This window comes from Protopterus annectens, chromosome 2.part0 (assembly GCF_019279795.1).
Source record: "Protopterus annectens isolate FY-2018-M chromosome 2.part0, PAN1.0, whole genome shotgun sequence".
In the NCBI taxonomy this organism is placed as follows: domain Eukaryota; kingdom Metazoa; phylum Chordata; order Ceratodontiformes; family Protopteridae; genus Protopterus; species Protopterus annectens.
The window spans coordinates 83,775,712-83,800,456 of NC_056728.1; the positions used below are offsets into that span (position 1 = coordinate 83,775,712).

Here is a 24,745-nt window from a genome sequence, read left to right on the forward strand (position 1 = left end):
GGCAGCTTAAAGCTGTAATGGAGTTAGAGAAGATGGAGGGTAGTTGAGGGTGATGTAAGTAGGATAAGTGGGGGAGAGTGGTATTTGGGGGGATTGCAGAGTTAGTGAAGGGGGGTGATAATGAGTTGATAGGATTTGTGGATTGACAATAGTGAGGATCATAGTATGAAAAAGGTGGCCTGCGAGGAGTTGAGAAAAGTTTTATACATACTGTCAAGAGTTAGGTAGGAGAGGGCAGGTCATGAGGTAAAAGGTAAGGGGTATCTAAGGCCTTGAGTTGGTGCAGAACTAGAATTAACACTGAACATTAAAGATTTCCAACTAAGAACAGCAGGTACCATGGGTAACCATGTAGTTTAATCATTACAGTGTCATCCACTGTGCATATCAACTTACAGTTTTACTGGATGGCTAAAAGTACAGGCTGTTAATGCACCTTACAGGTGACTCTTACATGCACATATAGTTTGAAAGAATATGAGTTGTGCCTACACAGGAACACTATCAACAGTGCATTTTCATTTTTATTATGTGCCTGATTAGAACTGCAACAGATCACATCTGACTATCTTGGAAATATGACACATTTTGTAAGGGTGATATACTGGTCACTGAGGTCCAAGTTGTCTTGGTTGTAGTGACTGATGGAAACTCACTGAACTGTGTTCCATGCAAAAAACAGGAGATACTAAATGAAAGAAGTAGGAGGAACCCCTGAAAGTAGTATGAAGAGGGAAAGAAACACTATATTATATGTCACTTCAAATGCTGCAGAGACTTTCGGGAAGTGAAAATTCAGAAGACACAAGTCCTTACCACTATTCACTGTTACTCCTTGACTTCATGTAAAACATGGAATATATGAAGTCATTTGCAGTACAGGACACAACTGGTGTATGAGTCAGGTATGGTTATCTCATGGCATAAAGGCACGTTCATGCTCATGTAGATTCCAAACACCAATACACCCTAGAGAGTCATGTCTAGTGCAGTGGAATGCACAGAAACTTTGCTCTGCTGCAGATGTTGAATATAATAATATAACATCCTCCAAGTATCAAAGCACAAAATGGTTCTCTAGTTCCTGAAATACCCTTCAGCTGAGCTATGTTTGACTATGGTCCAACACTCATAACTACTCTGATGCCTCAGAATCTCCTTGACAATGCCTCATTGCTCCTTCTGTTCCTACTGAAATGTGTGTTTCTCTGGTAGAGTGGACTGAGTAGTAGCCGATGTAAATTGCCAGAAGTATGAGTGCTGGACTTCATGCGTTACACAAAACAACAGCTCATGCACAGCCATTCCTCTCAACATCTTACTGCAAGAAAATTGGACAAAGTCTACGATAATGGGGGTCCACAATAGGAACAGAGTTTAAATATTGCTCTTACGAACTTAGAAAGTTGCTAGAATAACAGGATTTGTATATACATGCATTTTCTGAAGGACATGGAGACTGAAACTCAAATGTATGTCACTATTTAGTGACTTCAATCCTCAGTGACTTATCAGAAAACTACAAATTTCATGAGTAACAGACCAACACATATGGCAAAAATCTACACATTATGTGAAAACCTGGACAGTTAAAGAGATATGATGCCAACAGTTTCCTATGTATATGACAGCAATAAATACCATCCATCACCACTTGATGGTATTTGTCCCCTCATTATGTTTGGCTGTTTTGTGAATCTTCTGCTAGGAGGTTAGGGCATTTTTATGGTCAGCTGTTACTGGAGCACTACCATGGTAATAAATAAATAAAATAAATAAAAATAGTTTTAGGTAAAGTACAAGTTGTCTGCTAGTAGGCTATTTCAGCCCACTCCTCTGTCCTCTGTAACATCTATACGACGATGTGTTGCCTTTCAGGACTTACTCTGCTTTTTATTACACAGCAGTTTGCCCTTTATTCCCATAGGGTGGGGTGGGGGGATTCATTGCTGCATGCAGCCTAGGTAATCAGGTTTGAAACTCAGCTTCTGCACACGGTGTAGGTGTAGTAGGCAGGGAGGGGGGATGAAATGGAAAGATATTGTCTGCATGGCTATCCATGGCAGGGGCTTAGCTTCAGACAGCATTCTACCTCCTTCCATGGATCAGCCTACTTTCAGGTCATTGTTCTTTGGTGAGTTCGTCATATGGGGAATACAAACTGCAGGGAGATCTTTTTGGCTAGTGAGCATTCTGAGGAAATGTGCATTCAAAAATGTTTACAAGAAAACGTTCTTGGTACTTTACAGAGTTTCAAACTTCATGTGCTACAGAAGCCTTTTCTTTTTTTTTCTTTTCGTGATTGCTTACTACTAATTCCTTTAAATATTACCATTTTATCCATCCTGTAAACAGGCATTTAAACATTTAAACACAACATCTGTATAGCACAGCTCTCCATAGTGTACACGGTCTGTTTACTCTGTGTTTTTACCATTTGAATTTTCAATCATTGAAAGAGCATTAGAAATATACATACTCTAAATGGTCTTACATTTCACATAGCTCATGACAGAGTGATACTCAGTTTTTAAATTTAAAGGCATACAAATAATTGAATGATAGACTATTACAGCTGCATTCTTTGTTGATTTTATTCAGAAGGGTATTATAATTAACAACTCTTACTTATTTGAATTTAGGTCATGCCAATACTCAGAATAAAATGTTTTAGTCAGTCTTAATTTTTTTGGTTTATAAGAAAAAAATAATTCCAGTATCATACACAGGCCTTTGTTCACATCTAAATTCCCCAGTAAAACTCTATTTTGTTTAGTTGTTATGTTATGTTATACACAATGGGCTGAAATGTCCAAAGAAGCCCCTTCTTTAACTCAAGCACAAATCCAGTTTCCACAGCCTATCCTTACAAAGGCATATCAGGCTTTACAAATTACCCAAGTCACTAAGATTCCAATATTGTATAGGGAACCCCTACTAAATATTGAAAGAGGTTATAGTAAAATTGCAGAACACTGAACTCAAAAGTTTGGAACTGCAAAATATCAACATATGTCAGTAGCTGTATGTGTCAGACTGGGTTACAGCGGGGTTGTGATTTTGCTGTTTCCAGCTGTAGCACAATCTCAGAACTGAGCCATGTAATTAGTAGGGGGTGTTGAGGATCAGAGAGGCAAGCATAAAAGTTGTTTTTGATTTGTTTTTAAGATTTTTTGCTGGTTTGCATTTTTGAACGTTTAAGTTCAACTTTCTGCAGTTTGTGTAGTTGATTTTTTAAAACAGATCCACTGTATGCTTATGCACGCTTGAACAATTGGACTGTACCAGTAATCAATTTTCAGATGTAGATTCACCATCCACATCTTCTATGGCAATTAGAGAACTAAGGTTTGATGCATTACCATCTTTTTTCTGAACGTGTTAATTGAGTTCAGGCAGATCAAATGTTGATCTCCACAAACTATCTTTCTTGAACACAAGAAAGATGGAAGTGCAGAACAATCCTCTGATGGGAGAAGGGGCCTTTTTCCAGAAAGCTTGAGTGTAGAAATAGTCCTGATCTGAAAGAAAACACATGCCATACCTGCCTTTGCAACAGACGGAGGAATTTATCTGGACAGTCTCTTAGTTACTGTGTCCAAGCTATATATAATGTTGGATAGGAATGGGTGGGCGTTTTACTAAATGGGATGCAGTTTGAAAACATATGTACTAAACTTTAGTCCTAGATTACTGCTAAGCAGACTGGAGTCACCTTCTCCATCTTCAGCCTCAGGTCTCATGCACAAATAGCACATGCTTCCCTGACATAATTTTTGCATCAGAAATGTGCAAGAAAGATGTGCCAGTCAATGGTGTTTTCCATCTGAGTCTTAAAGCATTTCAAGTCTGAGTTGTTTTGGGAAGATTAGGGGAGACATGCTCCACTTGATAAAATGGCTTCCCAGATTCTGTCCAGACATAAAGTACCAAAGAACCAACTCCCGCATCTCCTACATTGCTTCTTAGAATGACATTATCCTGTATGCATTTCCTCAAGAAGTTATCTCTTGTTATACAACGACCCCCCCATTAATATTCAAAAAAGTGCATGCTGATTGGTCAGCATGCCCATTGTAAATCATACTTATACTAATGGAAAAATATTCGGTCACCCAGACTTTTTCCATTAGTATAAGTCTTTTTTTTTTTTTCTGTGTTAGACAGCAACGGAGAAGGGAAGAGCTCCGTTGCGGTTATCTAGCTATGTTAAATGGGTTTAACATAGCAAGATATCTTAAAAAAAAGCAACGGAGATCTTCCTTTCTCCATTGCTTCCACACACAGTTCTGATGTACTGAGTAACCATACGCATGCACAGTACATCAGAACTGCTTCAGAATACCGGACAGCTGCTGAAGGGAATAATGTCATTGTATAATAGCAATAACCCACTTCTGGGTGTGGGTAATGCTGGATTTACCCACGGTTGTCTTTGTTTGGCCACTCGGGCTTCGCCCTCGTGACCAAACCACACCAACCGTGGGTAAATCTAGCATTACCCACACCCAGGCATGGGTTATTGCTTAAGTATTCTGGATAACAAGCTGGAATACAGGTGGGCTTACACTGCATGAGAAATCTGTTTTAAACCATGATATTTTCTGCAAGATATATGTTTAGTGCTCCCACTAAATACATAAAGCAAACAAACACGAAGCAAAACAACACAAATAATGTGAACTACTGGAAAGGGAATCAGAAGAAGAAACAATTGAATGGGAAAGAGAATTTAATATACACACACACACACACACACACACACACACACACACACACACACATATGTAAATTTGTGTGTGTGTCTCCTGCCTACAATCACATGTTTATAAAGTACCATCCACATGAGATCCTGATATTGATAAAATGAAAAAAAAATTGCTTGGAGGGTGAAATTCTGTTTGTATGCACATTTAGATCCCCCAGCATTACTTTATTTAAGAAAACAAGCCTTGAGAAGATAATTGAACATAACTTTGTAAACAGCTCTGTGAAAACAGCAAACATTTGTTTAGAGTGGTGTTACTTAAAGATGAAGGGAATATAACCAGCCCATAGACAGGTGTGATGGTTATATCAGACTGTTTCACAAGCATCACGCTACCTTTTATATAATGATGATGCTTAGCAACAGACATTGTGGCTCTTTTATGGAAATTTCCAGAGAAAGTTGTAAGCTGGCCACACAAATTTAAACTTAAAATATCAAAGTACATGTGGGTTCAAAAATACCAACATAAAGTAATAGGTCACTACTAGCAGAAAATTGTTTCTTTCAGCTGAGAAGATAAAGGCATTAAGTTATGTATAAAGCAGTTGGACAGGGAAGTCTGAGAACTCCACTTGTCTTAAGACCAAACCATGTCTTTTAAATGTAACCTGAGTACTTGGGGTAAAGCTGAATTGTTTTCAGTGCTTTGAAAATTCTGTATTGGTTGTAATTATAAATCTTAAAAATCCTTCCGCTTCACCTTCTTCCTTGGTTTTAAGCTGAACTATAAAATAAAAAAAAAAAACAGCTGAACATGTTACAACAGATGAACACTGCAAGCCACCAGCATAAATGTAAGTAATACAGCCTGACTAATCTGACACCATGGTCACTTATACAACATTTGCCAAGTGCATTTCTTATGGCTTAAAATGCTATTAATTCTTCACACTTTTTAAGTGCTGCAGAGTTTCGCCTCTCATCTGAATTCCATAAAAGCACATAAAGGGTGTTATGGGATGGCAACACAAAAAAAATAAACTAACCAAACTGAGACTTACCCATGAATAGCATGAACTGAATGTGGTTCATAATGGTATCGTCCCTCATGGTGGCGCATATCAATAGGTAAAGGTGGGTGGAATGCTGGAAAAATGTGTTGCGGGGCTGTAGTGGAGATAAGAAAAAAAAACAGAAAAAACTTCATAAACTCCAGTTTGAGACTTTCAAAACAAAGTGCTACAATGAAATTACACACATTTTGCAGTGACTGCAGGGGTAAAAGAATTTTTATGGTATAGGCAGTATCACACATGCACACACACACACACACATACATACACACACACACACACACACACAGACACACACACACACACACACACACACATACATACACACACACACACACACACACAGACACACACACACACATTCAAGAGAAGCAGAATAAATAAATAATCAAAGTCATGCTAAGAAATCCTACATCTCGAACATAAAAGGTCTCCAACTGGGCTTTTGACTAAGACAAGCAGATAGGCACTCTTTGAACTCAGGAGGATGATAGGAAATGCCAAGGAAAACTGCTGGTAACACAAATCAGACCTGACAGCGCAGGCAGACTTCTTTGCTCAGGCCTGTAGTGATCCTATTATCAAGTGCAACCCTACACCCCCGGATTCTTCTACATACCTACTCCTGTCACTTTTTCTTACTGCCCAAGAAAACTGCCTCTTTCACAATGAAGGATATTATCAGATACATAGCAAGCTGTGGGTTAAATGTCATCCCATATAATTGATTTATACAGATCTGACTTAATTCCCAACAAAATGAAGAAGAACCTATAAACCAGACCTGTTTATATATTCTTAACTTATAGAAACACCTTCAACAGCTGCTGAAAATATTACGGAGTGTATTCTTAAGTCCCACTACAAGCTGTATATGAGTATACATCAATGCATTCTTAAAGTTACAGCTGCTGAAAATATTATGCAGTGTATTCTTAAGTCTGACTACAAGCTGTATATGAGCATACATCAATGCATTCTTAAAGTTTACTGCAAGCTCTGTATGAGTATATGTCGAAGACTTGAGAAATTACTTACCTAGAGATGGCAAGATTCATTTTGTAAATGTAACCACACTCCCATAACATCACACTCTGATCCGTTGCATGGTTTTTGAGCATTTAGAACAAGTCATATTTTGAAGTATTTACAGACACTGTAAAGGCATCTAGAAGATTCCTTTTTTTTTAAATTTTGCAAGGTAAAATTTTATTCCTTCATCCAAGAGGCTTCAGGTGTCTTTGCTTTTGAGCAATCAATCTTACTTCTCCACTTGTACAGGCACAATCCTAAATACATCAAGAAAACAATGAAGTCAATGTGGTTCTGAGAAGATTTATTTACTTGTTAATTGGGTAAGTGGACTGGTACAAAGGCCCTTTCTGTCCATGACCCAGGACAGAGGCACACCGCAATAAACAATGAGCAACAGCTCATAGAAATTACAAGAGTATTTACAAGAGTAAGAGAGGACAGCTCAACAGGAAGAGGCAAGAATAACCATTAGAGCAATGTTGGAACAATTAGGACTAACAATCGTCAAACACAAAAAATGTGGTTACATACAATGCAAATACATATAAAGCACTGGTGCTCAGGTGATGGTAAGCCACATGCAGTTCATTATAGTATTAATCTAAACTTAAACAGGGTCCCCAAAGCATGCACATTGGTTTTGATTATGAATTGTTTGAACTTGGCTCTAAAATCATACAAGTTTTGTTAATTTCTTAGCTGATGGCTACCAGTTCACATAAAACAAAGCCCATCTATGACCCTGTTTAAGTGTAGCCTGGGTGACTAGATAGTAAACCATAAATTTCTGCCGGCGATTTCACCTATGATCCTCCTAGATATGGGCAGTCGTTGCTAACTAAGATCTCAAGTTTAGGCAAGATCCTTTATATTAGGTTTCTCTAGTATTATACTGAGCACACATAGCTAGGCTTATAAAGACCTTTAGGTCAACAGCCCAGTATCCACCTATGAACCTATGATGTGGAAGTAAGTTATTTCTGAAAAGGATCTTCTTGTGAGGCAAAGCAGCTTATTCTAAATTTCTATGGGGAAAGGGTTTAAAGGTGTGTTCTCTTACAAACTTACTTGTGAGAGTAAGGCACTATTTTAGGAATCACCTCAGATGTAGCAACCAGAAGCCATTTGCCTTTTTTAGGAGAGAATAGCAGTGAAATTAAATCTCAGGTACCAGTGAAAAGAATCCACTGATTTTTATTAATTCCTATTTGTAGATTGAGTGTGCTGAAGGTGCACATAATAATAATCTGTAGACCATATGTGAGTCTGGATACAGGAAGACTGATTTCCAGCCCTTTTCTTGATTTAAAAAGTAAGGAGATCAGATGTTTTATAACAAAGTTAATGGTGAGGGAGAACTATATATACAGTAAATTCAATGTGAAATTTGAAGGAGAGGACGAGGTTCCACTAAATACCTCAATATTGATGTAATTGCTATTTTTTGAAAGTAATTTCGTTATTGATGCTTTTCCCAGGATTTTAGTGACTGAGTAAAATGAGTAGAAATCCTATAGTGATTTTTGTATACATTATTTTAGGAAACAGCTTAACAGATGCATATTTAAATTCTGGAGTGAATCTACTTGAAGTTAAAGATAGACTAAAATACAGGTTAGGGGGTATAGCTACTCAGAAAAGCAGACATTTTAAGAATAAATGGATGTAGAAGGTGAGATATGTGGCCATCACTTGCTTTCAGGTCTTCCTGGTACTTTTCTTACTGTTTTATTCAAATGCAAATGAAGAGAAAGAGAACATATCTCATATCTCATATCTCATATCTCATGTCATATCTCATGTCATTATCTTCTACTTAGTCTCATATCGCCTACTTAGAGGCGATCTCTGCTTGGCCTACAAAGCCATATCTGACCCAGCTCTGTCAGAAATGCCACATCTAAATAAATCACAATCCCTCCGCACCACATGCTCCAGAGACCTCAACCTCACTACCACAATCAACAGAACATGCTGGAGGGACAGGTTCATAACCCAGAGACTGCCCATGTTATGGAATAGACTTCCCATACATGTCAAGCAGAGCACCTCACTGGCCTTCTTCAAGATAAATCTTGATGAGTGGATGGGAAACAGAAAATTCACCCTGGAGAGCACTGCAGTGGCTTTACTCAACGGAGGCACCAGGGTAATCCTATGGGCTCGGCTTGTAAAGGCTCCAGGGCCATTAGCCTAGTACACACCTATGAACCTATGAACAAAGAAGTGAGGTGTGTGAACTGCTTTGGTAAGGGGTGGGGTAAGAAAACTTCCTATATTGGAGGAGAAGTATCTACAAAGATTATGTGGTGGAGATTCAAATGTAAATGCTTAATGTGTAAATAATGACTCATTTTTACTGTGGTTTTGAAGACTTGATACCTTTTTTGTCTTCCTGAACTGTCTAGAGCTAATAACTAGCAAAACTTTTTCCCTATCATAGGATGCTTCATCAGCAGATCAATAGGGTTTTGTTCTGGTCATGTAAGACTGTATTTCATTCTCTTATGAAAATTTTGTGTCTAGCTGTGGGCCAGGGGTACATGCTGACAGTCTATCCTATGCAGCTGAGTTGAGAAGCCTCGGTCCTGAAGTACAGTAGGGAAATAAGGAAAACACTGACTTTTTCTCTGGATCTGTCTGGATATAAACACAGGCCTTAGTCAATAAACTGAAAGACATTAGAAGTGTGAACTCCCTGGATTTTCAGGAAGAATCTTCTAGAAACCTGTAGGGGGGGATATTAGTTTGATAAATGTGATATGTTTACACTTTAGTTCAGCTCCATGGCAGACAGTGAGGGAGTCCTGACTGTGACCCAGGCAACTGAGGTTTAGGCAGTGGCCCCAATGTGTCAGGAGCTGGGTAAGCAGAGGGAGTGAGAGGTCATAACTCACTTCTCCTAGGGGGTTAGGGAGGATATGTGCACTTATAGCTACACTAGCAGGTACAATTTCCCTAATGGCTGACCAAGGAAAACTGCCATTTGTGGGTGGGGGGCACTTGTAGGTAAATACCTCTTACACAAAATGAAGGGGACATCCATCACAGATAGCCTATTGCATGTCCCCCATCCTGGCACTACTCCAGCACCATGTGGGAGTTGATGCCTAAAAAAAATGAAAACATTACAAAACAAGGTTTAATGTTTGTTTTGCCCATGTAAGAATCCTATATGAAACCAAAATAGGGCGGAAAAGAAAGTTGGAACATATCAGAAATATTGACAATTGTAAAGAAGAAATGAAAAAGAAGAAAGCATTACATTTCCAGTTTCATGAGAGGAAAGAATTTTTCTTAAAAGCAACTATAAACTAAACAAATTTGTATAATTGTAATTGTTTTGTTTGGATGTTAAATCATTTTAATGCAAAAGAAGCATTGTATATTTTAAGTTTAAAACAATGGTCTCCATGTGGTATAAAGAAAGAATTTAATTGGAAAGCTATAATTAGCTGATTGATTTGATTTATGTTAATTGATGTTAAATATCTTGTATTATATATATGTGTGCTTTTGTAAGCTGTATATTCCTGATTTGAAGGCTTTTTTGGCCGAGAGAGAGAGAGAGAGTGTTTGTGTTTTAATAAATTCATCAAGTGGATTTTGTGGTGTTGCTCTTCTATTACAAAACAATTTTAGCTATCTTAATGACTACCACTCTAGGCTGAGCCTCATCCTAGTAATGAGAAATAAAGTAAGCCAGTTCAGTGAGAGGGGGCTGATGACTGACAGTCAACAGGTGCAAAGTGAAGCAAGACAAATCTTTTTACACTTTTCAGATGTATAATATCTTGAAATGAGCTTGTGTTACTTTGGGGGTGTTTGTCTAGCTGTTTCTAAAGTAAGCTGAATAATGCCTTGAAATATAAAAAAAATCTATTCAGGGTCCATTTTTGAAATAGCCTTTTTAAAGCTATTATATCTGAAAAGTATACATGACTTATAATTAGGTTAGTATATTGCATGTGAAACCTCATCTACAATGTACCATCATGAGGAAGTGCAGGTGTATGCTCTGTTAGTCTGCAGCTTTAAGGAATTTCCATATACAAGCTGTATGAAAATCCAGCGCGATATTGTTTTTTTCAATTAGTTGATGGACTTATTAGAAAACAACACTACACTACTAGTTATTTTGGCTTGTCCTGTCATCACTACAGGAATAACAGCTTTTCCTAACATGTATTAGAATAGGATGATGTCATTTTCGTGTCAGGATTAGGTGAATGTAACAAAGGCTGGCTCATCCGAGATGAGAAAGCACTGTACATTTGTCCACTTAAGGTTGGCAGTTGCAAAATAAAGAAGAGCGGTATTCATTTGATGGAATATATTTGTTCATATGCCCAAGGGTCTTAGCAAACTACAGGAGAGGCAACATGCTTGACAGGCCACTTGCTTCTCAAATTTAAACAGTATGCACATTGTAATCAAGGTTTGACTTTATCAATAGTTTGGACAGTCAAGCACTGTGTGACCTTCCATTGTAGAGCATTGAGGGATGGTATGATTATGTGAGGTATTGCCAGCTATGCCAAGAGAAGTAGGGCAGTGGATGTGTAACATATGCCAGCATAGCTAGTTGGAGTTTTGTAAAGAATTATATGTCATTTCTATATCAAACTGATTTGTACAGGTGCTTGTGCTGAAAATTTATTTGTAAAGCTGTTGTGTTAAAAATGTGCCTGTACCAACAGTGGGTCCTGCTGGACAGAAAGAAATACACCTGCATGTCAGACTATATTGCAACTATTGAAATGGAGATATTATAATAGAAGATACTGGAAGAGAACAGATTAATCAGTCCAGCTAACTGAAAAATAGCCTGAAATGAAATTACCTGCTTTAGGTCATAAAGATTTTATCTTACAGTTCTGATTGCAGCCAGAGACAAATTGTCAGGGAAAAGCAGGACTAGGAATCCTACTATACTCTCTTTAGGGATGAACTAATTCCTACCCTGGAAGGGTGGGTGTTTTTTTATGGTTTTATAGCTTCCAAATGCTATAACACATCTTAGCAAAGCTCTATGTTGTGTGTACGGTAACACATATGTGCAAGACTCTGGCTCAGTTTCTAGTAAAGGGGGTATTGTGGGAACCAGAAGTCAAGTGACCAGATGTATGTGATGTCATTCTATAATTCAGCACTGAAGTGATGTTTTAATACTATATGAGACAGATTTCTCAGGGCAGTCTGTTTTCACAACCTGACAAAAGAAGGACTGCTCACCTACATCATCTTGCCTTGCTCTAGCATGTGAACTAGGGAACAGTAATTCTTAGAGCAGACAGGAAAATATAGTGAGGTTAGTTAAGTATTGTTTTTCTGTATCTGTGTGAATCTTGCCATCTGTGTAATTTTTAATATTTCCTGTGATTGAAATGCTGGTATTTATTATAAACAGATATTTAGTATTTTCATGTTCTTTTATTATTTATAATTAGATACATTTAAACTTTCTATTGTGTCTGGTCTTTTAGAGAATATTTTAACCTTTGAGAGTACTTATATTTACTTGGCGACACTGTGGCCACTCCTGAAAGCCTTGATGCATTGGTCAAACACTACCACTTGTATTAGTATTCATTTTACTCGGTGTAATTGGGTACCCTTGCGCTGACTTTGGAGTGTTCTGGTGGCGGTATTTACTTCATAGTCTTCACAGAGGGGGCATAGCAGGTAAATCTGTGCCATCCTTTCCCAGGTGTGTGTGTGTGTGTGTGTGTGTGTGTGTGTGTGTGTGTGTGTGTGTGTGTGTGTGAAAATCTTGGAGCACTTGGCTAACGGCTCAACTCTACAGCTGCATCAGTGGGGAGTCTTATTTGGGGTCTGCAGAGAGAGAGGGAAACCCAGCTCCAGGAGTGAGTGCATTCCCTGTATGCTCTTAAGGGAGACTGTGCTTGGTGCAGAGACCTGTACCTGGAAATACTTTATATATCTATTTTTGTTCCAAGTGAACGTCCCTCACCTATGTCAGTGTTGAGGACTGAGGCTCCTTTACTGACCAGAGCAGAGACGTCACAGAGTTGTTTCTGTCAAAGATAAAGACACCTCTCTAGTGATGGGGATATGCCATAATCACCAAATAGATTACCAGTAAAACTATGACATCGAGGGGAACCAAAGAAAGCTGACACTAGCTCCACCCAATTACAGAAATACCAAAACATCCTCCCAGGTGTGCAAAACCACCAAAGCCTGTTGTATTCCACTTCCCTAGCCCAGCTTACCATTGTTATGGTTCCAGCCCTGGGAAATATTAATGAGGTTACTTAAGAACAAATGATACAGCCAGGCAGCTGATGATCAGATGAGGAAGAAAAAAATTCTGAATTTATTGCAGACAGCTAAAGAAATAGCATTTAAAGTTTAAAAGCTGAATTTCGTTACTCGGTTACTTCCACTAACATTTATCTATCATTTACTACAGAAGATGCTGTGCAAACATGTATTAGTAGACAGAAAATAAGAAAGACTCCTTGACCCATGTTAATCATTTTTCTGTGATGACTGCAGTCAAAACAGGAACATGTTTAAATTATCTAAAGCATGGTAAAAAAATCCTCATTAGCAGCACTAACTAGTCCCAGAAGTCTGTTTTTACACTCTCGTGAAGAGTTTGCAACTTTCACTTATCACCAGCATTTTGTCAAAAAGTCCATGTTGGGAGGGGGGGGGCAATTGTATGTATTCTCAACAGATCACATTCTCAATATTTTCTTTACCAATGTCCTTGCAACCCAGAGAGAGAGAGAGAGAGAAAGAGTGAAACGGATCAGTCTTACAGAATCTATTTGTTGTGAATCAACTGTGGAAGCAACTCTGGAATTCATTTAGCAGCTCATTTAGATTAAGAAACTTTGTGAGCCCTGAAGTGATGATCTGCTCCATTATTTTACCCATTATGCAAATTAGGATAATTTACCTGTAGTATTTTGGACAGCTGTCCACTTTACAGCTGGGCACCATCATTCTTTCCAGTCCCCAGGATAACTTCTGATCAAAGAGTGACATTGAAGAGCTCTGTCAGAAGTTTAACTAATCTACAAATAGTCCCCCAGAGGATGTTGGGTATGAATCCCATGGGACTCTGCACCCCCAGTACACACAATTCCTTTCTTACCTTAATATCTGTGATTGCTCCATCGGTATAACCACTCATATTCTGTTTTGCTTTCTCTGACTGGCATTCTACCTTATTTTATTTATTTATTTTTTTGGTGAATGTAAGAAGGTATGATGCTTTGCAGTAATCTGCTAGCATCAAATCACAGACCACAAGTTCTTTTTGGTCTTTTTTGTCTAAGGATGCCCCCCCGTACACAGACTAAAACGTCTGTGCTCCTTACACTAAATGTCTTGGTAATACCAGTTTCTGCTGTGGTATAGCCTGACTAATCTACAAACACATATTTATCTCATTAACACTGCAGGCCAGAGTTTTAAAACCAATGCACAGACCTGCATGAGATGGCAGTAACATGCCCCATGCCGGGAAGGGCTACACAGCAGCTCAGGCAATGCCAGTTTGCCCTCTTCCAAAACATGGTGAAAAGCTGATCCTAGTGATACCTTTTTTGCATAATACAGTGGATTGGTCACTAGCATTTTATTATTCTAAGTGTATTTTTATGGAACTATAAACTTTTATCATTTTATGCATAATTAGTTAATAAAGCAGCCAGCAGGATGGAATATTTATAATTGAGAAACACTCACTTCAGTTATATGATGGATGTATGCCTTAATGCATGAGTGTAGTCCTTTGTATTTTGAAACATATTATTAATTAGAAAACTTTAGACCTTTTCTATTACAGTATATTTTTTTTACTAAAATCAGAACTATCTTTTATTTGGGAATGAGAATCACCTGGAAGTTATCAGTACAACAAAACAGGAAAGCTGAAGAAAAATCAGTACAGTATTTCATTTCCCATTTCTAGACATTCGTTTAAGCAGAATGAGATGTGCTCCCTTTTACCCCTCTCTAACGTGCATCAGTTCAGAAACGCATCAATCTGTGAAAGCAAAACTTGGGAAGGCAAACTCTATTTAGTAATTCCTGCTCACCACAAGTACTTGAACAATGTTACTTTTGTCTGCTGAACCAGTAAACGAGAATGTAAAATGTACATGATTTGCAAGCATCTAGGAGCTACTCCTATTAAGAAATGTCACTTCACTGATGTTTCCCAGGCAGACATGGTTCTTTTTTCCCCAAAGGCTGAGAACTTCAACCTGGCTTCAGAATTTAATTTTGGCTGTAATGTAAACTTAGCATTTGCTTTTAAGTGGAAACAAATGGCTATTTGCATGGCACATATGTTTCTAATGAAAAGTCACTTGAAAATTGTATACGATAGAATAACTTGGAATCATCTTTGAACAGTGAAGAAAGACAGGGCCTGTCTGTGACTTGGAACGGAACTGCTTTTCAGTACTTTAGACCTTCATCAGAATTTAGCCTCTGTTGAAATTAAAGACCATCCAGTGCAAACCTCCTTGTCATGAAGCTTTATGTTACAAACTGTTGATCATATAATGCAAAAATAAAATGCATCAGGTTACATTTACTGCACTGAGTCTACTGAGTAATGTAGGAATACACCCAAAAAATGTAATCTTAACTGTATTAAAGTCTACTTTTAACCAGAAACGTGTTAATAGAAGCTTAGCCATGCTCATATATGTGTTTATGTGTGTTTATGTGTGTTTATGTGTGTATATGTGTGTATATGTGTGTTTGTGTGTGTGTGTGTGTGTGTGTGTGTGTGTGTGTGTGTGTGTGTGTGTGTGTGTGTGTGTGTGTGTGTGTGTACATATATATGTATACATGGCTACCATGCATTTGGTTAAGGATTGTTTTGGTTGAAACGCAGATTGCCATCTTTATTACTAGAATCCTGTATAGTCAAGCTCTGCTGTAGTGTGACTCAACCATTTTAGATGAGATACTCTAATAGTGGAGAAAAGTTTTGATGTAGAATGTTCAAGCTGTTATAGCAGGTTTAAGATACTTCACAGTGAAAAGTCTAGCTTGGCTGGGTTTTTCTTGCCATTTTTTTACTGAACAGTTTGTCTGTGTGAGCTTTTATGCTTTGGTTTGGAGGTTATTTGAGATATTTTGCAGACTCCTTAATGTTTTTGAGCATCAGCCTTGTTTGAAGCCCTGTGTTTCCAAAGTAAAGGCAAACAATTCATTTATGCTGTGCTGATGAGGTCACTAAGAGTCCGAAACATGCATGTCCACAACTAGTCAGTGTTGGCTTTATTGGCCTGAATGTACCAATAAAGACATTAAATGTCATGGACATTTAGAAGTTATGTATCTGAAACACTGAATGTCATTTGCGTATATCCCATGGGCCTCCATTATAGGAGGTTTAAGGTATTACACAGTGAAAACTCTCACTTGGCTGGGTTTATATGAGTTTATAGGTTCATAGGTTCATAGGTTCATACTAGGCTATCTGCCCAAGGGCATTTATAAGCCTAGCCCATAGTTATGTGGCTTTCGCCACCCCTTTAGTTTGAATAAAAACTATGCCTATCATTTTTCTGTGCCTCTGTCAAGCAGTGACACTGAAGTAATCCCTGGGGTCAAGCAGTGACACTGAAGTAATCCCTGGGGTATATCTGCAATCTCCCATCCATTGGTCAAGATTCCTCTTGAACAAGGCCAGCGAGGTGCTCTGCCTCACATGTACCGGGATTTTGTTCCACAGCATAGGGAGTCTCTGGGTGATGAATCTGTCCCTCCAGCACATTCTATTTATAACCGTGTCAAGGTTTAAGTCTCCCGCCCTTGTGGTTCTGAGGGATCTAGATTTTTTGAGGTGAAGCATATTCATCAAATCTGGGTTTGACATGGCCTTATATGTCAGGCACAGGTCACCTCTGAGCAAGCGGTATGAGACTGAATAGAGCTGGAGTTCTTTCAGTCGGGCAGCATAAGACATATTTTGAGACCCTTTATCCTTTTGGTGAGGAACTTTTGGGGCCTTTCAAGCTGCAGCAGGTGTCTGGTCAGATACATTCGAGCGGGGCATTGTACTCAATCATAGGTCTAATGAGTGATGAGTACAGGGGACAATGACCTCCCTTGATCTAGATGTGAATCCCTTCATGATGAGATGCGAGATATAGAAGGTTTTCCTAACTACTTTGGCAACATGAGTGTCAACCGAAAGCCCACTGTCAACTTGGCTCCCCAGATCCCTGATGACTTTTCTGTGCTCAGTGGATTGCCACCTATATGGTAGCTAGGGGTTACCTTGTTTTTCCCGAAGGGTATGACTATGCATTTTTTGGCGTTTAACATCAGGCCATGGCTCTGGCACCAGTTATCCGTTTCTGTGAGGCCCTTCTGGAGGATATCTGTGTCAGATGTGTTTTCGACTATGGCCCAGTTTGCAGTCATCTGCAAACTTTGTCAGCCATAACCCTCCTGTGTTTGCTTGTACTTCAGAAAAGTAGATGCCGAACAAGAGTGGACCCAGGACTGAGCCCTGTGGGACACCACTTGTGACAGGCTTTGAGTCTGACATGGCTCCAGCAACTCTGACCCTGTGGGTTCTGTCACTTAGCCAGTTTGCAACCCATCTTGTGATGTATGGGTTTACATTCAAGCTGATGAGTTTTTCGATGATACCTGAGTGGGGTATTGTGTGAAGGCCTTTGCCAGGTCGAGGTAGGCTGTATGGACTGCCTTTCCCTCATCAATGGCCTTGGTGACTGTCTCGAAAAAGTCAACCAAGTTTAAGAGGCAGGATCTGCCTTTGACAAAGCCAAACTGGGTTGGATCCAAAGTCTGCAAGTTCCCTATGTCTTTATTTATGAGTTCCATTATGATCCTCTCCATGGCTTTGCAGATAAGGCTTGTCAAGCTAATGGGGCGGTAATTTCCAGGGTCTGTGGAGGCACTGCCCTTATGAAGTGGGACCACAGTCGCGGTGCCACTCCTTGGGTGTATCCTGAGGTGAGGCTAAGATTAAACAGCTGTCCTAACTGTGGGTTTAATTCCTCATTGAGTTCATGAAGCACACAGCCGGGGACACCATCCGGTCCCATGGATGCTGTGTTTTTGCCTTAGTGAGGGCAGTTCTCACCTGGGCGTTGGAGATGTTTGGGGGCTACAATCCTCTGGAATAGATATCTCTCCTTTTGGGGGAGGGGAGTTTGCACTGAACCTGTCAGCCAGTATGTTAGCAATGTGTGTAGGTTCAGTAATTTTCACATCATTTTGAACTAATTCTGAGCATATCTGGGAGTTTCCTCCTAGGTTTCTAACATAGCTAAAGAAGGCCTTATGATTGTCTTTAGAGTCCTTGGCGATTTTTCTCTCAAAATTTGCCTTGGATGATTTTATGAGAGCTGTTAGTTTTTACTTATAATGATCAAAGGTGTCTTACCTTTCAAGGATTTTGCTCTATCTTGTAGTAGCTTCCTCCTTTTGTTGTAGAGCTTGTTTATGGCTGGGGTCCACCAGACTGGACGCTTGCCTTTGGTACAGAGAGTCTTAGTTTTGTTTGGGATTGCCTGATCCATGCAGTCCTGTAGGTGCTGGTAGAAGGCAGTTGTAAGTGATTCAGCGGTTTGAGTAATGTTTACCACTGGCTCAGGGGCCTTAAAGGAGACCACACTAGTTTTTAGAAGTGTGAAATCGGCTTTTGAGAAGTTTTTCACTGTGGTCTTTTTGTTTCAGGTGGGGGCGGGATGAGGACCTCCAGCGAGATTAGTTTATGATCTGATCTCACCAATGAGGGGTATACTTCCGGTGTTGAACATTTTGATCCCATGTTCGTGATGATGAGATCAAGTATGTTTTCTCCTCTTGTGGGGATGGTGACTAGTTGTTCCATGGCATTTGAGTTTATGAACTCCAGGAATCTTTGGGTTAGAGTGTTCGGGCTTGAGTAGTGTTCCCAGTCTATATTAGGGTAGTTGAAGTCACCTAGTATGATGGTGTTTGGAGATACATTTATCCCCTCCAATGTTTTCAGGAAGGCCATGTGAGGTTCCTGAGTTTGAGACGGTGGCCTGTAACATGCTACAAATTGCAGAGCAGTCTTGCCTATGGTTAATTGCACCTGGATGGTCTCCGATGCATCGTGCGTTGTTGTTTGTGAATTTTATCAAAACATGCCAGTGGAGAAAAAAAAAACATCACAAACCCAGTGAATTAGTGTTGGTGCACAAACATCTATAAATTTGGGGATACAACATGATAGTGGGTATTGCCAATACCCACAATGTCTTCTAAATTATGTCCCTAAAAACTTGATCAAAAAATAACACAAGGAATACCATTTATAGACTTCTACTGTTTTTGATGAAGTTGATTATTAATCAAATGTACATTCAGTCATTTTTTCAACCATTTGTGGTTCACCCAAAGCTATCTTCAAATAAATGAAACAGAGCTATCTGTGTTTGTGTGTGTGTGTGTATGTGTGTGTGTGTGTGTGTGTGTGTGTACATATACATTTGCACATACATGCACAAATATATATATATTTATATATATATATATATATATATATATATATATATATATATATATATATATATATACATATATATATATATATATATGTGGTTTCACTTCATATTGCCGAAATGCTAAAATATCGAATTTCAACATTTCGACAGTATAAAGTTGAAACCATTAAAACACTGATACCTCACAACCACGAAATCACAACATCGAACACACACCATACAGCATATAACACACAAACCATAATGCCCACACCACAAAACACTAAAAAGCAACACAACATCACACAGACACACACCTAGACTGCACATATGCAGGGGGGCACGCCCCCCACTTATATATACTAACTCCGAGATTGCACAAAGAGTAAAAAAAAAATCACACACAGCCAACACACACATTCATACCCCCACCTCCCTACCCTGACCCACTCATACAAGTTACAAAAACACTCACGCACATTCACTCACCTTAAACTGCAGACATCATCCCAGCCGAACACTTCCGTACGATAAAATGCATAAGCGCAAATTTGATATAGTCCTTATTATTTTATTATTTAGAGGTTTCAACTTCATGGACATGAATTGCTGAAATTCGATATTTCAGCAATTTGCATTTATGAAGTAAAATTATATATATATATATATATATATATATATATATATATATATAGACACACATACATACATATATACGTATATATATATTACATATGTATATATGCACCCTGCTGCCAGCTGAGATTCACAAAAAATATCACTTGCAGCAGTATTTGGGCAGTGTTGTAGTGTGCAACAGTGATGCAGCAATATGATGTCATTCACAGAGATGATAAAGCCACAAGGAGTCATCTCATTAGCATCTCATTATTATGTTTCTGAGTCAAGAACTACACAATTACAGTGTGTGTGTGTGTGTGTGTGTGTGTGTGTGTGTGTGTGTGTGTGTGTGTGTGTGTGTGTGTGTGTGTGTGTGTGTGTGTGTCTGTGTCTGCACGCTCATCCTGCAATGGGCTGGTGACCTATCCAAGATGAGTTTCTATGGCTTGTACCTCATGACCCTGCACTGAATTAAATGGGTCATCAATAGAATGAACAACTGAATGATAAAATGTATACTTATCACTCTGTGAAGTTAAAAAAAAATCCACTACAGAGTTTATAAAGAAGACAGGACCAATAACAGAAGTAACTGCTCATATCCATAGGAAATGGCATACATGAGCTGCTATCTTCACAAAGAAAATGTGGCATGCATGGATATATTTTAACTGACCCTGATTTTGCCTCATATTTTTGTGATATACCTCATAAAACTTGTGATTTTATGGACTAATCACTAAAGATTACAGTCAGTCAGTATCACTACCCATTGCATTTTCACACCTCTTACTATTCAGAAAATGCATGTTGATGCAAAACCTGTTGTTCTATTAATGTTTTAAGTGAATTAGTGTAACACTTAAAAATTGCACATAATTCTGAGCTTTGCACCCCCCAACAATAAGTTTGTTCTTTTGCTTTGTGCGGAATCCTTGAGCAAAAAATATGAGAGGTATGCACACTGGAAAAGACTGGCCCCCAAACCACTGCAGGGCTGTAGATCTAATTCAGAGTTCATGACAATAAAATTTGAAGTAACAACTGGTGTATAAATGCAGCAGGACCTGGATAACTACTACTCCTGAAACATGCTTTCAACCAAAAACTCACAAACTGGTGCCACTTGGACATGGTTAGCTGACAAAACAGATGTTCCCGCCCTTGTTAGCAAAACACCTATGCCTCTCAAATACAACACTTAAATATCAGTGCACACTTGCAGCCGAACAGTGAAGTGTTTATTACTTTACTACATCTTGCTGAAAGCTCTGTACAAGCACAGAGAAAAGAACACGTACTTTTTGCTTGTTTTTGTTTTTTCTTCATTTTATTTAGAGTGCAGAGTGGTTAAATAAAGTAACGAAACAGCTGAGGCAGACATTAGATGTCCTTACTACAAAAATATTATTTATTAGATACAGTGAACACTAAGAACTGGTGATGTCTAAGGAATAAGACAAATGCTGTTATATTTAGCCTTACTTCATCTAAAATGCAATAGCATTGTTATAGTCACCCATTCTAATATTTTACAACAGGATTCCCTTATCTGTACCCTGTCAGTGATTGAAATACAAAGTTTATTAACATTACTTACTGAATGCATACCTCAAATCCCTACTATGGATACCAGTAACTTATAAGGTACAAAGAGGCATGTTTCTCTTTTCTAATCTTTCATTATAGTGATGTTTATTGCTATATGAAAGCACACAACCTGTTAACTTAAGTTGCAAGGTATACAAAAGAGATTAATGTGATTATCAGTTGGGCAGTTGTTTACAGTGTTTTCTAGTGTAAGCACATGCATACGCCAGTGAGTTAATGAGTTCTAAATCTATTTAATACGAAAACATGTATTCTGGCATGAGTTACCCTTCTTCAAAGGAGGGAACTTTTGCCTAAGCACTCTGCTGCTATAACATTAGAACCTAGTACTTGGATTAATAGGAAATGAAAATTCCAACATTGTTGCCTAGCACATCATAACAATAATTCTTGGCACCACTACTTCCACACTCCAGGAATATTTTAATAGATTTTAAAATGGTGTCTTGCAGAGAGAGAGAATATAAGCACCAAAATAATTTATTCTGTGATCTAAAAGAACAAAAGAAATCGGCATCAGTTACACGAGCCGATTTAGATTGCAGAATTCATGCATGCCCCATTTCTTCTGCTCACCATTCATTGTTATTTGCCAGCTAGGCTTGGTATAATGTCTTGTACAGTATCTATGTCTACTAAGGAACAACTTTGTGATGACTACTGAGATGATATAATGGCACAGAAAGGGAAGCAAAAGACACAAACAGCAGCTAGTGAAATTTTTATACCGTGGCTCTAGAGTTTTGTGCTGCATTTACCTTGCTCCAGACTTTGAGCATGTAACGTGTGCTGTATGTGGAAATGTGTGTAGCTGCTGACTTAGTATTTTCCTATTGCTGATGGTAAGACTCAAGCCTTGTACCTTATATGTTTGTAAGGCAAACACATTAACCATTATGCCAACTACCAAATCCATCCATATCACTAGTCCTTCTTCACCTTTGCTAATCCACCACTGCTCCATGCCAATAGCTGAAACCCACATGTAGGTATAGGGAGAGTATCCCCCCTCCTTCTGTAGAATGCCAGCTCATTATAGGCACATTCTCTAGCCAAATGAAAAAGCCTTATGTATGTATGTGCGTATGTATGTATGTATTTATTTTATTTAACTTACTTCCATTTGTTGACTGAGAAAGTCGGGCTGGGTAAAAATGCCCCTTTCAGCAAAAGCCTAGGGAGAAAAGCTCCACACAAAAGTAATACAATGTTATACATTAATACGAATAAAAAAGTCACAGAGGATACTACTTACAGTACAGAGACATAGGATTAAACAAAAACTTTCAATAAATTACATGAACATAATTTTATTCTTACAATATTGTGATGAACCTACATTGACATATATTGGATACATAAAACTTACTTTAAAATACATTAGTAGATATATGTAAGTACATAAAATTGGACACTGACTTGAGATGTAATGACAACATGCATTACAGAGAGACAGGGTTAAATAAGAGAGAGGTAAAACAGGGGTATAAGAGTTGATTAACACTTACATTTTTGGGGGTGAGAAATAATATGACAGAGAGAGAGACTTGTGTTTTAAAACAGAGTGAAGGTTAGGAGGCAGAAAAGAGCATATAGAAGCAGTGAAATAATAAGATGGAAATTACACAGTATTTTTTTTTTGCTTACACTGTCAGAAAGCACTAACAACATCCTTAATACAAATGCAAAATTGCCAAACAAACACAGGTCACAAAGTAACAAAGCAATTTGAAGTACATAGACACTTTTGGAATGAAGAGAATTAAAAGAGGCCCAGCAGAGGCAAGGGTCTCTTTAAGAGTAGAACAGTAGATATAGAGCAATGAGGTACTAAAGCAGGTGCTCACTTTATGACAAGCCAGAAAGTAGAATAATTAGCCTGAGATAAATGGTGCTGATTACCAAAGACAGATTTGATTATTCCTCCTCCAGCTTGCCATGAAGGCCTTAGGATGGTTAGGACTCCTACAGCCAGTCATGAAGGCCTTAGGATGGTTAGGGCTCCTCCAGCTTGCCATGAAGGCCTTAGGATGGTTAGGTTACCTCCAGCCTGTCATGAAGGCCTTAGGATGGTTAGGGCTCCTCCAGCTTGCCATGAAGGCCTTAGGATGGTTAGGTTACCTCCAGCCTGTCATGAAGGCCTTAGGATGGTTAGGGCTCCTCCAGCTTGCCATGAAGGCCGTAGGATGGTTAGGGTACCTCCAACCTGTCATGAAGGCCTTAGGATGGTTAGGACTCCTCCAGCCTGTCATAAAGGCCTTAGGATGGTTAGGGAAATAGCTGCTAGAAAGGTCACATTGATGTAGGGTGAACTAGGTGGGCTTATTATAAAGAAAGGAAAGGAAATGGTAATGTTGTTGTGCAGACAATTACTTATCTTTAATTTGTAGCACTATGCCCAGACTTGGTGGGTGTGCACACCCTAGGAAGGATGAAGACTGGAGAAAGTCTGTAAGGTACAACAGTATGACACAAACATCAAGAAGAATAATTTAAAAATGTATCCTGAAATACAAACACAGAAGAATGGCAAGGATTATTATCAGCTGGGCAAGCCCCCCACTGCACCCCTAACACCCCTCAAAGTTATATATACAAACTCCAAGAGTGCTATACCTCAGAGAAAAGGGAATATTCTGAGAAATAGCATCTTGTACTCAGTATATGTATATCTGTTCTTTCTACCACTGAATCTCTGCATTCTAAGAATATCTGTAGTGGGTTCTGACATTTCAGATGGTTACTTAACAGCCACTTAGAACTTTGCAGGACAGGAACTACTGCAAAGATTATTCTCTGATAAAAATATATACATATCTTTTCATTTTCCAGCAGTGGTGGTCTTCCGAACTTTCAGTGTGCACAGAACTGTTTTGTTTTTATGTAACCTTTGTAGTAGCATGCCTGCTCCCATTAACCCCCTTCCATGGCCATATGCACCTGTTCTCCATTATTAGGGAAAGAGCTGGTTGAGGCTCACAGCCATCACATGTGACCATGAGAGATTATATCCTCTTCTGGCTGTAACCCCTCCTCCAGTGAAGGACATGCATGTGTGTACATGAGAAGGCAAGGTAACTGTGAAAAGAGATTTATGAATGGGGGTGTTTTTTGTGGGAACAAATAAAAGTTTTGTTTTGTTGGGGTTAAGGACGAGGTGGTTCAGGGACATCCACTGCTCGGTAGATGTGAATGCTTCTTGGGTA

General features: G+C 38.7%; 1 protein-coding gene across 1 annotated transcript in view; it reads right to left on the reverse strand.

Annotated features, from left to right (window-relative positions):
- GLI2 (GLI family zinc finger 2) overlaps positions 1–24,745 on the reverse strand; it is a 1,134,260-nt gene that overhangs the window by 455,634 nt on the left and 653,881 nt on the right. The window contains exon 3 of the mRNA XM_044060570.1: positions 5,773–5,878. Within this exon, the coding sequence (XP_043916505.1) occupies positions 5,773–5,878 (106 nt within the window). The remainder of the gene's footprint in view (positions 1–5,772; positions 5,879–24,745) is intronic.